The 15385-nt window shown below is 40.9% G+C and overlaps 1 protein-coding gene across 4 annotated transcripts in view; it reads right to left on the bottom strand.

The window, feature by feature from the left end:
- LDB2 (LIM domain binding 2) overlaps positions 1-15385 on the bottom strand; it is a 323996-nt gene that overhangs the window by 50378 nt on the left and 258233 nt on the right. For all 4 annotated transcript variants that reach the window (XM_008150862.3, XM_008150863.3, XM_028159592.2 and 1 more), the window contains exons 4-5: positions 12839-12961; positions 10820-10903 (exon numbers count right to left, since the gene is read on the bottom strand). In XM_008150862.3, the coding sequence (XP_008149084.1) occupies positions 10820-10903; positions 12839-12961 (207 nt within the window). The remainder of the gene's footprint in view (positions 1-10819; positions 10904-12838; positions 12962-15385) is intronic.

Raw genomic sequence — 15385 nt, 5'->3', positions numbered from 1 at the left:
AAATATCTGAACCCCCATTACTTACAATAGCACAAGACATGAAAACAACCTAAGTGTCCGTGTATGGATAAATGGATAAAATAAATAAATATTCATATATTTATTAGTAAATATATTTACTTAGAATATATTATTCATATATTTATTAATAAATAGCCATAAAAAAGGAGAAAATTTTGCCATCTGCAACAAAATGGATGGACCTTGAGGGCATTGTGCTAAGTAAAATAAGTCAAACAGAAAAAGATAAATACCTTGTGATCTCACTTAGGTGTGGAATATAAGGAAAAAACAACATACCAAACTCATAGAAAAAGAGAATAGATTTCTGGTTACCAGAGGTGGGAGTGGAGAGTGGGGGCAACTAAATGAAGGTGATCAAAAAATACAAACTAAAAAAAATACAAACTTCCAGTTATAAGATAAATAAGTACTAGAAATGTAATGTACAACATGATGACTGTAATTGATACTGCTGGATGATACACAGGGGTGGGAAAAAGTAGGTTTAGAATTGTGAGAACATGAAATTATTTATTAATTATTGTATTATTTATTTGTATTATACCTTTAAACCTACGTTTGCCCACCCCTGTATGTGAAAGTTGTTAAGAGTTCTCATTATAAGGCAAAAAAAATATTTTCTTGGGTTTGTATCTGTATGAGATGATGGATGTTAACTGAACTTATTGAGGTAATCATACCATTATACATGTAAGTCAAATCATTATGCTGTACACCTTAAACTTACATAGTGCTATATGTCAACTATAGATCAATAAAACCTAAAAGAATTTTTTGAAAACAGAGCCATTTAAATATACCATTTACCTAAAATGAATAAAGAGAAGTTATCAGGAAGCTCCTTTACACACACACACACACACACACACACACACACACACACACACACACAACCCTCTCAGGCCCACATGGTTTCAAGGGGACTTAATACAGGTATTTTCATAAGGGAATTCTAAAAAAAAAAAAACCCCAACACATTTAAAAGGCAAATAATTCAGTGCTATTCAAATTATTCTGACCAAAAAAAAGATAAATGTTTTCAAAATGTTCATTAGGCCAGGATACTAATAAGACACACACTGATAAAGATATCATAAAAAGAGAATTTCAGGATACCTACCAAACAGTTGGGATTTGTTCAGAAATGAAGTGATGGTTGGTTATCAAGAAATCTACCCAGATGAAACTTTGCCCAGTGTTGTATTCAATGAATTGGCCCGCGTCCAATCTCAGCTCTGTCACTTACTTACTGGTTGATCTTGTTCAAGTTACTTAACTACGAATGTGAGTTTTCTTAAGTTTGGAGTGAAAATACTAATACCACGAGTTCTAGATTGGGCAAGGTCTAAATGAGTTGATATATGTAAAGAACTTAAACTACTGCCTTGAATATCAATTGCACCAAATAAGCATCAATGATTCTTATTAATATGCTTGACCATAATAATAAGAAATGAAAAATAATACCATCTCTTAGACACCAGAAGTACATTGGATAAAATTCAATATTGATTTTTTTTACTTTAAATAGCTCTTAATAAAATAAGAATAGATTGATATTAACTTAATATGAGAATATCATAAGCCATCATCCTCTTGATGAAAAATCTAGAAGCATTCCCATTAAAGTCAGGAACAAGATAAGGATATTAATTATCCTCACTATTATTTAACACTTTTCTGGTAGTACTAGTCAATATAATTAGACAAAAGAGAAGAATAAAATAATTAAATAAAAAGAATAAAATTGGAAAAGACTCGGTAAAATCATTATTTGCAAATGATAAAACTTAGCGGGAACACTGAAGAGTAAACTAAAAAAAACAAACAAAAAGTCACTTGTTCAAGGTTTTGCAACTAGTAAGTAACCAAGTCAGGTTCCAAACCTAGTTTGCCTGAATCAGAGCACATACTTCTAACCACTATGCTATATTTTCCCTCCCTTGAATCCAGAGGTCTCCTTCACTAAACCGTGGCACCTACCTTGGTAAAGAATTACTACATTCTTAAAGCAAAAAGACCATGATCTTCTGCCCTGTCCCTTCTTGTCAGACAGAGAGAAAGAGAAATGCATATTACAATGAAAATAAGATACCATTTTTCACCTGTAATATTGGAAAATAGAAAAATTTGATAACCTTCAGTTGTTGAAAACTGTGGAAAATAATCATTTTACATGTTGCTGGGGAAACCAAAACTTGGTACAACCTCTATATGGAGCAGCTTGAGAATATCTACCAAAATTATGTACATAGCTTTTTACCTGACAATTTTATTTCCAGGATTGTCTCCTACAAATTTAGCTTTTTAACTGTTCCTGTGCAAAACCAAATGTGAAAACATATTTACATATCATTGTTAATAGTAGAAAAATATTAGAAACAACCTAAAGGTCCATCAATAAATCACTGGTAAAATGTTATGATCTCTAGAGCAAGGTTTCCATGATGATCTGTGACACTATGAACTGGAAGGGGGTCACTCCAAACCTACTTTATTTCACAAAGCTTGGAAAATAGGCAAGAAGAGAAGAGGAACAAATTAGCTGTCTGCTTGGGGAGAGTTTCAGTCTTATGCTATGATTAGCATTGGAAAACTTTAAAAATAAATACATTTTATTGATTTTTTACAGAGAGGAAGGGAGAGGGATAGAGAGTTAGAAACATCGATGAGAGAGAGAAACATCGATCAGCTGCCTCCTGCACACACCCCACTGGGGATGTGCCCACAACCAAGGTACATGCCTTGACTGGAATCGAACCTGGGACCCCTCAGTTGGCAGGCCGACGCTCTATTCACTGAGCCATACCAGCCAGGGCAGCATTGGAAAACTTTTAAGATCAGAAGCAATATGTGTGAAATTCTCATGAGCCCAGAAATATTTACTATCAATTAGGGAATCTCCTAGTTAGAGACCAGATATACAGTTAGAGACCCAGGTATACAGTAGGTGCTCAGTACTTGTTTGTGGATGGAATGGATGCAAATGAGTCCTACAAATGGCATATCAAGACAAAAAGGAAACTGGAACCCATGCTATGCTAGTAATAGGTAGGCAGTGTTGGGTCAGCCTCCACTCAGCTATAGAACCTCTTGGTTTCAGTTTCCTCATTTCTGGCCTGGGATTTATTAGCATTTTATTTGTGGCATTTGTTAATGTTTCTATTTTGTATCCCCCCTTTTTTAGAACGATTAAATAGAAGTCTGTAGAAGTCATTATTAATTTCACTTGTTTTAGCGATGAGGAACATTGATCAAATAAAGTTAATGGCATCCCTCCTCTATGCTCACAGACAGGCTGTTTATGAATTGTAAAGAAGAACATTAAATCCTTAGAGGAAAGTGCTACAGGTGTTCAGTCTGTGATGTCAAGGGTGGTTAACAGCCTTCATAAAAGTGCACTCAAGTGTTCCAAGGCAACACTTGAATTTTGGGTTTTATAAATGGTTTGCTCTTTAAAACTTCCCACTCTTCCAGGAGCACATCTCAGGTTGAGTAGCCTCAGAATGACTGACTCTCTATTCACTGCATATAGGGAAGAAGATGCAAGATTCCTGCTTTCAAAACAGTTACACTCCAGTGACCGGCAGAAGAAGCAGGGAAGCAGAAGGGCAAAGTACGATTATGCAAGAGAATTCAACTGATGAAAATGCTACAAGGAAAATAAGACAGGTAATGAGGCATGACAGAAATGACTGGGATTTGGTGAGGTCACTTTACATAGGCGGACCGGGAAAGCCCTCTTGCAGTAGGCTATGTATCTTGAGACCTGAATAATAGTGACCAGCCATGCGAAAATCTGGCAGGAATATTTTAGTAATGGAGATGATGAAGAAGAAGAAGATGATGAAGATGAAGAAAGAGAACGAGAAGAAGAAAAAGAAGAAGGCTAGCCCCTCTTCCTTTTTCAGGATACATCCCTGCCTATGATCTAAAACAAAATTAAACCTGAACATTCTCTACTTGCCCCCTTATGCATTTCCCTGATAAATTTTAAATTAATTAGTTAATTAATTAATTAATTTTATCATTCTAGACTATTAGAAAGGCTATTTCACAGGAGGATCAACTCGGGCTCCATCTTGTACTTAACTTTGCAGTCGCTCAGCTTTGTGACCCCTCAGACCGCCAATTGTACACTTGCACATCTCTCTTGAATTTCAGTGTCTTGTTAAGTAACAATTTCTTTCTCTTTCTCTGTGTCAGAGACTGGGAAATTACTTTCTTTAATCCAGGCCCCATTTGTAGTTTTTAAGGCTAAGAATTGTAGAAGCATCTGTGGCTGTGAAATTGTTTTCAGTTAGAACTGCTCTGTTAAAATACTGGTTTTGCGTGTGTGTGTGTGTGTGTGTGTGTGTGTGTGTGTGTGTGTACTTTCTTTTAATGTTCTGATAGCCATTCCCCCTGGCTTGACTTTTAGAAACCACTGTTTTCTAGATGCTGGTATGTCTGTATGTTATGGTTATTTCACTTCTTTAAGAGTTAACTGCTTTACTTCCCTTATCACATTGTCATACGAACTACTTTTCCATCTCCAAATGCAATTAAAAGTGTCCTTCGGGTGTTCCAAGTCTCAATCCTTTCGTGTGTGGAGTGTTCACGTGGAAGGCCTTTCTCTGACTGCTGGGATGAAGCCTTTCTTTGAGGAGGAGGCGAAGGGGTGGAGTCAGAATGAGGTTGTTTCAGAGTCCAAATGCCTCACCTTTGAATCACCCTCTCTCTTGCTTGGGTTGACACCAAGCAACCAGCTCTCACCAACCGTGGAGTGTGGAGCAGCCTTGGGAACCAGCCAAACCTGAGCTTCACTTAAGGAAGTGCTGGTGGCCCAGACTAGTTTTGTGACCTTAGGCATTGACAAATTTGTATCTGTCAAATGGGCATGAAAATACCTATCTCGTCCTTTTATTGAGAACATACAGAATTTCTTCAATACCTAGTGGTATTATGATGCTAATTATGATCCTCATGGTCTTTGGACAGAGTGGAACTTATCTCTGAATGAGATTCATGTCATAGTGCCCTATGCCATGGCTCGTCACTCTCCCTGTGACATGTGCTTCTTCGGCCCTTGACTAGTGGCCTTTCACCATGCGAGTTTGAGAACGCTTGAACTGTTCTTCAGTTTCATCAATAGGATGAGTCCACTGGATGACTTGGATGTCCTGGCAATGGCAAATGGTAGTATAGTTTTAAAGTTCTTGCTCTCAATTTCTGGACTCATCCTGGACTAGTAACCAACAGTTTGCAAACCCTCAATGACCCATGCATGACACTTTTGAGGGTCTCTAACATGCAGGCACTGTGAGATGCACAGGGGATTTGCTGGTATGGTTCCTGCCACCCTCCCCACCCAAACTTCAGTGCTTAACTGGGGTTTGTTGCTGATCTGCTCATATCCTAGCCCTTTCTGATGCCCAATAGCTTCAATTCATCTCAATCTCTGAACAGGGATTCCTGTTTCCTTCTCAGGCTTAATATTTAGGTGGGAAAAAGGTTTGCATTATAATCTCTTCTCATTCTTAAGGAAAATATCCTGGTTGGGAGTCAAAACCTCACAAAAATGAAAAACAAACACATCTCGACAGGGTTCCAAATGCTGACTCCAGCCACGCTCGTTCTCCTAGAGGCCGCTTCATGTCATACTGTTGGGTAGGAAGCATTTTCCAAAGCTAATTGCCCAGTTCTTCAAGGCACCGGACTCTACTCCTTTGCTATCAGTGAAAGCTACACGCAGGGTCCAATGTTCTTTGAAGTATAACAATAACAACAACACAATTCTTCCCTCACTTGGGAAATTAAAGGCACAGGATTAAAAAACATTATTGTGAAACCTAAATGCTTTCAAGCCCAATAGATGATACTGCTTATTTAAAGAGGCAGACTTAACAATAACAACAGAAAGCTTATAGATAATATTGAAAACACTCAGTGATCATGACTCTATACTTGAAATAATATTTATATTGGGAAAGGATGCCAAATATATGCACATGTCCCTGACTCCTTCCTGTTACCCTCCTTGGCAGATATCATTAATCATTGACTTCTCTTTTTTTCTGATCTATCATATGACTTCAGAATCTCAGTGAAGAATTCAAGGCCATGACCAATGCATAGGAGATGACAAATGAGATGAGACTGGCTTGTCTTCCTGGTGTTGTAATTTAGACTTAAATGTGCTCTTCACATGCATTATCACTCTAACCTAGGCTGTGATGCACTTACCACAATTCACAATGTGCATAATCATTCACACAGGAGAAAACTAGGGTCCCAAGAAATTAAGGCAATTGATCAAAATTACATAAGAAGTTGCCGAAGTGAGAGTTGAACCCTGATCTGCTCTCAGACAGCACAGGAGGGGACTAATATTTAGTAAGCTCCTTCTGCGTGCCAGGTTCTTATAAATTCTAACTCCTCTGGTCTTATAAATTGTGCCAACCTGTGGAACATTACTTTTCCCAATTTTCAGATAAGGAAAGGGGCGTTGAGAGAAAGAAAACAACTCGCTCAAGGCCCCTATAGGCTGTAAGGGGGGTTGGATTTGAACCCACATTTCTCTGAATCTACAGTGCCTTATTTTCCTTAACACCTGGCCTCACAGCTCAGTCTTCTGCTTGCAGATAATACCACCTGGAGCAGGACATGGCAAAGGTGCTTAGAGGAATGGGATTAATGACAGCAGCAAGCTGAACATTGCTTCAGTGATCGACGTTTAGAGGAAAGATCAAGTAAACACAGTCCCACAACCACACCAGAATGTTCTGCAGCTATTAGAAATGGTTGACTATGTAGAAGCATGCAAAAGTGTTTATCAAATAATATTAAAAAATGTATACATACTGATTACATTTATGCAGATACTATGCATATGCATGAATAAAGAGGAAGGGGAAACGCACACAAATGTCCTTTGGCTGGGATAGAGGATGTCTTAAAGTTGCATTAAGCATAATGCATAAAACATTTTGTGTATCCCCACATCAAGAAAATTTGGCCAAAGAAAATAGACAAAAATAATTAACCATTAGGAAATTTATAGTTTTATTGCATTTTGTTTTGGTTTTATTCAAAATACGGTCTTCCATTTACCAAACTCCATCCACCAGCCATCCATTCAAGCACTGTTTGCTGGTGCTTATTGTGAACTAGACCTTGTGAGGCTCTAGAAATATAAGGTAATTGATCTGTCTTCAGGCTTCTCTGAGTCAAGTGCATGAGACAGACAGTTATTATACAGGATCTACCAAGAGATAATCATAGGACCGGGAATACTGAGGATGGAAAGAGATCAACCAAAGAACTTGTATGCATATATGCATAACCATGGACACAGACAATAGGGTGGTGAAGACTTGGGGTAGGGGGCAGAGGCGGGATAGAAGGGGTCAATGGGGAGAAAAGGGAGGCATATGTAATACTTTCAATACTAAATTTTTTTTTTAAAAAAAAGAAAGAAATGAGTACAGAAAGGCAAACAGGCATGGAACCAGGGTGCAAGAGCTGGGGAAGTAGTGTTATGTGGGCCCATGAAGAGAGAAGAGAGCCAGACGTCATGTTGCTCTAAGTGGTTCCAGTACAAAGAACAATGCTAGGTACATAGTAGATGCTCAATAAAATAGGACAACAAACACTATCTGGGCACTTTATGTCCCTAGACCCTGTGCTAAGTACTTTACATGAATCGTCTCACTTCATCCTCATGCTAAACCCTACAAGGTGCAGATGTAACTTTTGGCAAAGTAGATTAAGGACCCAATGGTAGATGCTGACTCTCCCATCAAGGCAAGAAAGACATGATCCAATTCCTATCAAAATCTCCATTCTACATTCTTTTTTAAAAAACATATTTTATTGATTTTTTACAGAGAGGAAGGAGAGGGATCGAGAGCTAGAAACATCGGTGAGAGAGAAACATCAATCAGCTGCCTCCTGCACACTCCCTACTGGGTATGTGCCCGCAACTAAGGTACATGCCCTTGACTGGAATCGAAGCTGGGACCCTTGTGTCCGCAGGCTGACGCTCTATCCACTGAGCCAAACCGGTCAGGGCTCCATTCTACATTTTTACTAGAAACGCAGCAGAGTTTTGCGATGAAGCACCTAGATTCTAGAACAGACTGTCCAAGTTCAAGTCTCGGTTCTGCCACTTGGTGATTGATGTGAAGCTGGGCAACTGACTTCAATTACTCCCACACGCTGCACCTGGCTCTCTTATGGGGACGGTGCTAGTGCACAGGGGCCATGGTGAGGACTAGTTAAGTTAGGACATGTATCTCCAGCACAGCACGGCATGCAGCAAGCTCTGCATGAAATGGTGGTCTTTGAGACGCTCCTGTACATTGCCCTGTATCATTGTCGGGAGAAGGGCTGGTGCTCTTCTTACCCCTTTGCAGGTATCGTCTCCTCAGCCTTCCTGAGCTAGAATCAGAGAACGCCAGGACCTGGGCACCAGGTGGGCTTTATTGACCCCAGGGTAAAGGTCACCATTTTACTGATGACAATAAGAGAAGCTGGAGGGAGAGAGAAAATCTAGCATGCATTCATCTGTGTTAAATGCAGCTAAAATATATAACAAGGAATCAAGAATCTAAGATCTCACCAGAGGGTTAGTGACCAAGTCTAGGATAGACGCCAAAGTCCCAGCTTCCTCTGCGGGTCAGCTAAGGACACACCGTGTGGAACTTCTTTATCTGCCTGAGGAGAGGCATCTCCTGATGGTTGAAACCTAACCTCTCAGGGTCCCGGACAAGAGGACATGCCAAGCAGTGCAGAGCAGTCCTCTAAATTCCTGCAGAGAGAACAACTCCACAGACCCTCACTTCCCAGGCCTTGCTGCCCACTCCGCTGTGCCAGCATCCCCACGGGGGGCCAGGTCTGAATGCAGAGCCTGAAGCTTCGGGATAACATAGCCCCAGCTAACCTGGCTGGGAGCACTCACCTGTCGACCCATCCCACCTGAGCAGATTCTGGTTTCCCTCTGAGAACAACCTAGTTTGGATCTGTCAGAACAGTGAGGGTATTGAAGTGAGGTGGGGGGCGTGAAGCTGACTGGCTCTTGCCATGCTTGGATTTGGCTCTGGGACATCTAGGCTGGATACTAAGGGTGTCTTCTCCCTTTTCCCAGGATGAGGACCCTGCCATCCTCATATTTAACCAGAGGCTCCTAGCCCAGTCCCTGGCCAGCCAGTTGCTCCAAGACGTGACTCCCAACTAACTCTCTCCTGCCTGTCCTGGCTTCTCACTTCATGTCTCAGCATCATCAAACTGCTTGGAATTTCACCCCTGAGTCCATGCTCCTTCTTTTCCTTCAGATGGAAATGCCCTCCCTGCCCTTTCCTCTGCTTTCCCTTTATTCATTCTTTTACTCTCAATTCAGTCATCATCTCCTTCAGGAGTCCTTCTCTGATTCTTCTGAGATGTCTCTGTTTTGTACTTCCATAACTCCATCTGGAAACTTCTATCATGGTATTTACCATGTTGTACATAATATTCTCTGTTTCTGGGCCTGATCCTCATGGGAGTGAGTTTCCTGATGGCCGGGGCCATGGCCTTTGAGTCTTCAGCATCTAACAAGCACCTGGCACATGGCAATGAGTGCATGACTTGAAAGCATTTGTCCAAATGACTCTTAATTGAAAGAAGAGAAGGTCTGGCCAAAGCATGCCAGCATTTCAACACACACAAAAATGATCGTGAATACAAAACAAAATTCCCCAACCTGCAGAGCACTTAAGGATAAAGAAATGAAAGCATAAGATTTAGGATGCAATGGGTGCCCTGGAGAAGTGAACGCTACACACGATAACAAAGGAACTCAGCAACTCAGAGGCAAAGGACCTTCTGGTTAACTCTGGAGGACAATGTTTGCTTTATGAAGGAAACCAGATCCCTTGCCTACCATGTGACAAGTGCAATTCCACTAAAAACTGTTGTGACATATGCTATCCTGTTAGACCAAATACGGAGGCTGTAAGTATTATGTAGGTAGTGAACGTTTCCCTAACACTTAATTTTTTATTTATTTTTATTTTTTTAATATATTTTTATTGATTTTAGAGAGGAAGAGAGAGGGGGAGAGAGAGAGAGAGAGAGAGAGATAGAAACATCAATGATGAAAGAGAATCATTGATCGGCTGCCTCCTGCCTACTGGGGATCGAGCCCGCAACCCAGGCATGTGGCCTTGGCCAGAATCGAACCTGGGACCCTTCAGTCCACAGGCCGACGCTCTATCCACTGAGCCAAACCGGCTAGGGCAACACTTAATTTTTTAAAATAAAAACTGACTTTATATCTAAACCAGAAAAATCTGTCATGATGTCACACAGAAGCTCTCTGGGAAGACTTAGAAATGCATGTCTATGTTACAGCACTGGTTGGAATTTCTTCAGGTGCTCTCTCCGGAGAACACACCAAGTCTCTTCAGGATGAACGGCTCCTGGGTGGAGAGGCAGAACCCGTGAACTCCACAAGAGCACATTAGAAACATGAGATGACCAAAAGTGACATACTACCAAAGCATCTGATGCCAAACATTGCTTGCCTTTGAATAATTCATTCCGAGAGTGATACAAAAGTACAGAGGAAGCTCAATCCTGACAAAGGCTAGGTTTGATGCTTGTTAATTAAATTCCTTCCTCTGTTGACACACACACACACACACACACACACACACACACACACACACACATTCTGCTGTATTACCTCATTTTAACTCCTTGGTTCAAGAAATATATAAACCTGTAAAGGACTTTTCCAACTCACCAGGAGATACAATCATCACATTGGTCTTACCCTGAGGTAGTTGAGGGTGAAATTTGTTAGCCCCATCCTGGTGATGTTTTTGGACAGCTGATCCAGGACCTGAGGATCTTGTGCCTAAACAGGAAAAAAAGTCATACATTTTATCCCTGCAAGATGGTCTCAAGAAACTCTCAGACTGCACTACAGTTGCTAAGAAATGCAATCTTGACGCTGTGGGTTTTCCTGAGAGGGCCAGTTTGCTGGAGATAATTTAATTTACATTTCAAGACACATGCATATAACGCTCAAGGATACTTGTGGATCAACAGTGCTTTCACATCTGGGGAGAAACAACTTCACTTACTCTATGAGAGGCCCTGAGTCTTCAGGAGAAGGGATGTGAAGACCTGCCAGGACACCTCTAGGTCCTTTCTGGTTACGTGGCTGGTATTTATTGAACCTCCCGTGTGCCAGGAAGAGCTGGTTCTATATAGAGATGCATCAGGTAGTCGTGCTCCACATCAAGGAACTTACATTGTAGTCAGACAATAGGAGAATAATAAATAAAGAAAAAGATGTGGTTGCTGCTGCTGTAAGCCACTTGTCACACTTGCAGAGGACCTCCTATGTGCCAGGCACTATTCTATGTTCTTTAGATGCATTGACTCTTAGTCCTCAAACCAATCCTCCAAGATAGACTCTATTACTGTACTGATGTTATAGATGAGGGATTGGGAGCACAGGGGGGTCATGTTACTTGCCCAAGGTCACACAGAAGCAGGGATACAAACCTATGTGATCTCATTCCAGGGCTCAGGTTCCCAACTCTATTTTGAGAATAATAAGAATGGCTACTCAGACCGCTTCAAGGAGATGTGAAGTGGGCTTTGAAAATTGAGAAAACTTAGGTCATGAGAGGCTGAAGCAGTGGAGAAGGGTAGTGGGAGTATGGGGGTGGTCACAGAAGAAAGCTCAAGGGCAGAGACCTGGTTAATCAGTCAGGAGGAGAGGGTTGAGGACAAAAGCCTGCAGGGATGGCCTGGAGTTGGATAGTTAGGAGACAGTTGGCTTATCATCCCAGGTTTGGGAGTCAGAGCCAGCTGAGTTGAAATCTTGATTTTACCACTTTCAGTCTAAAAACCATTGGGCAACTGATTGAACTTCTCTGAGCCTCAGTTTTCTCACTTCTAAAACAGGAATAATGAATGATAACTCACTTCTCTAAGTTACTGGGGGAGTTAATTATGATGCTCATACAATGTTCATCACAAGGCCTGGCATAGGAAACACCCAACAAGTGCCAGCTACTGTTAACTTATTCTCTTTTGATTATCTTGGGTCTTAAAAATCAGGCTCAATAAGTGATTTTGCTCCCAAGCTTTTTCAAGGAAAATGCTGTATCATTTATGAAGGAGGAGGGACTTAATTAAGTCAATGCCTTTTGACTCCTTCAGGGACTGTACCTGACTAGCTCCCATCAAGTCTTCCCTTTAAAACATGTCTCTAGATTGGCATCGAATCCACCCTTGCACTTAATTGGTGTTCAATAAATTTGATGTGATTTATGTCCAATGGAAACCAAGAGAACCCCAAATATCCCAGCTCATTCCAACACTGGTTAAAAAGGGCCAATTCCTGTGGACACAGAGATGAGGTCCATGTGCTCCATGTCTCCTCAGATGGTTCTAATCAAAACTGGAAACTGTTTTTCTTACTTCTTGTTTTATTTCTTCCCCCGATTATAAATAACAGGTTTATTAGCCCAGGCAGAGCATTACTGGATAATGACCAAACTGAATTAAAGAAAAGTACAAACTGTTTATTGAGGTAACCTTAATTTAAGAGTTTAAAATAATAAAGTTTCAAAAAAAAAAAAAAAGGCTCAGAATTCACCACACTCAAAACAAAGGAGGAGAAAAAGGGCCTGTGGATGAGGGAAAAACTCAACATTTAGAGTTCATTACGTAAAGTGTGAAGACTACCGGAGTTCTTTCACAGAGAAACTGTACTTCTCCTGAGTGAAATGAGGGGTAATAGGGAAGAGAGTGTAAGAGAAAAAAAAGCACTTACATGCATGGCGAGAATACTTCTTGGGACCAGCTCTCTGTATTGTCTAATGGTAAAGTGCCACGTTTTTATTCTCATGAGATCGTCAAAGGTGAACTCCAGGATCAGTCTGCCTTCTGTACACACCTAGACGAGACAAATGACACACTCATTGGTTATGCACTTGGAGAACGCCATGTTTTTGTTTTTGTTTTGAAGAATGAGTGATTTTTATTTCCATAGAATTACATCCCTGGGTTTCCAAGGCCCCATTTCCCTTACTCCAGTCCTAGAAGAAGTGTAATTGGGATTTGGGGAGACCTAAAAGCAAAGCCAGTGTCCAGAGTATCGGTTCCATCTTGCAGCTGGGTCCAGTTTAACATCAGGCTAGTTGTAGTCCATTACCCCATTGTGTGTGTGTGAATGCCAGGAAGAAGGAGCATGAGAGCCCCACAAGCCAGGAGTCAACCAAGAGCCAAGAGCGTGAACTCCTTTGTTCAGGGAATTAAGTATCCTGAATCTTCCCATGCTTGCAGGGGCCAAGCCCATTCCGGCCAATGACCTGTTCCCAGGTGTGACTGACAGAAAACACCTTTACTAGTCCCTGCAACTTTTCTGGGAATGGATAGTCTATCTCCCACATGTCCATTCCCTTCCCCAGCGATCTGCTGGGAATGAACGCATGGCTCCCTGGGTAGTGTAAAGCTCCATCTTCCTGGCTAAGCTGCCCAAATGACATGCCCATAATATTTGGCCTTCCCTTTGCTCCTTTCCTGTTGTTAATCACTAGGTTAATTACAACAGTATTTCTCTCTCTCCCTTTCTTCCTCTCTTTCTTCCACTCTTTCTTCCTCCCTCCCTCTCCCCTTCTTTCCCTCCCTCCCCCCTCCCCTTTTTTCCCTCCCTCCTTTCCTTCCTTCCTTCACCTTCTTTGTTAGCAGTTTCATCTCTTTTCTTTCCAGTTACAGAGTGCAATGGAAGCCTGTTAGCACAATATATTTATCTCCTTGACTCTGACATAGTAACCTGCATTTCCTTTACTGAAAGAGAATGCTGTATTTTTGCAACTCACATGTCAGCTACTCAACATGGCCTCCCTGACTATCCTTGGGTGGCTCTGGATCTTGACAAAATGGGACACAAGTGGCTTATCCATGGTATACTGAGCCAGGTGCAAGCTCAAGAGTCAATAAGTTCAAAGGGCAGTGTAGCTGCTTACCTGATGTGGTCTATTAACGACCATATTAGCTGTGACTGAAACCCTATTCCTCACTTGTAAATAATGGGCACAAAACCCACCTTACAGAAAGATTATGTCCAAAACCCATGGCACAGAATATGGACCCCACAAAGTAGTATCCTCCTATCAACTTTTTTCCCCCCACTTTCATGATCCTTTGACAATAGGAGCTTGAGTTGTTGTTCTAATTTTAGTTAATCCTACTTTGGGAGAAAGTATCTAATAAAATTATTTATGCTGAAATGTGAGATACTATAAGATTACCCAACTAGAAGTTCTCATTTCCAAAGAGAAAACCCAGAGGGCAATGCTTAACCCAAGTGTGTGGGTATCAGTTACTGACATAAAAGTTAGAGCATATTTAGAGTCTATTCCTTAAATTTCATTGTATCAGCAATGACAAATTCTGCTTGCATAAAGGGCCAGCCTTTGGGGGGGGGGGGGGGGGGTGGAAAATTTATCTTTCTAAGAAAAATATATATCATTAATAAAAAATACTTATTGGAGCTTTCTTCCTTGATAAACTGATTAATGATAGGGGAGCTTTTCAATCTTCTTTTGATATTCAAATCATTTTTTCCCATGTAGTTATTATTTTATTTGCCTTTCTTTTCACTGTTAATGACTTTTATTTATTTTTATTTTTTTAAAATATATTTTATTGATTTTTTACAGAGAGGAAGGGAGAGGGATAGAGAGTTAGAAATATCGATGAGAGAGAAACATCGATCAGCTGCCTCCCGCACACCCCCTACTGGGGATGTGCCGCAACCAAGGTACATGCTCTTGACCGGAATCGAACCCGGGACCTTTCAGTCCGCAGGCCGATGCTCTATCCACTGAGCCAAACCGGTTTCGGCTGTTAATGACTTTTAAATGGAAGAAAATACTAGGCACTCCCATACCACTGAGCCTATTTTGACTATACTGGTAAGATAGGCAGTGGTGGTCACACATTGGTCCAGCTTAAATCATTACAACTCATTATTCAGCCCATGCTGGCCTCAGAGTAGCAGTACAACATACTGGATGGAGGCTTTGGCATCAGAAAGTACTAGATTCGAATCCTGACTCTACTTTTCACTCATTTTTAAACTTTGGGAACATCAGACTCCCTAAATTCTAGTTTCCTTATCTGTAAAATGAGGATAAAAACATCCTCAGACAGGGTTGTTGGAAAGACATGTTAAAGGGAATTTTGTATGTAGACTGCGTAGGATTGCAGCAAGCACATATTTGGCTATAAACAGCTCTAATGATAAAATAAATGCAACTGAAGAACACAGAATCATAGACCAGTAGAGCTATCTGAGACCTAGTGGTTCAGGAGA

This window comes from Eptesicus fuscus, chromosome 2 (assembly GCF_027574615.1).
Source record: "Eptesicus fuscus isolate TK198812 chromosome 2, DD_ASM_mEF_20220401, whole genome shotgun sequence".
Lineage (NCBI taxonomy): Eukaryota > Metazoa > Chordata > Mammalia > Chiroptera > Vespertilionidae > Eptesicus > Eptesicus fuscus.
Note: the sequence above shows the minus strand (reverse complement) of the source record. Positions and strands in the feature narration are given on the sequence as shown.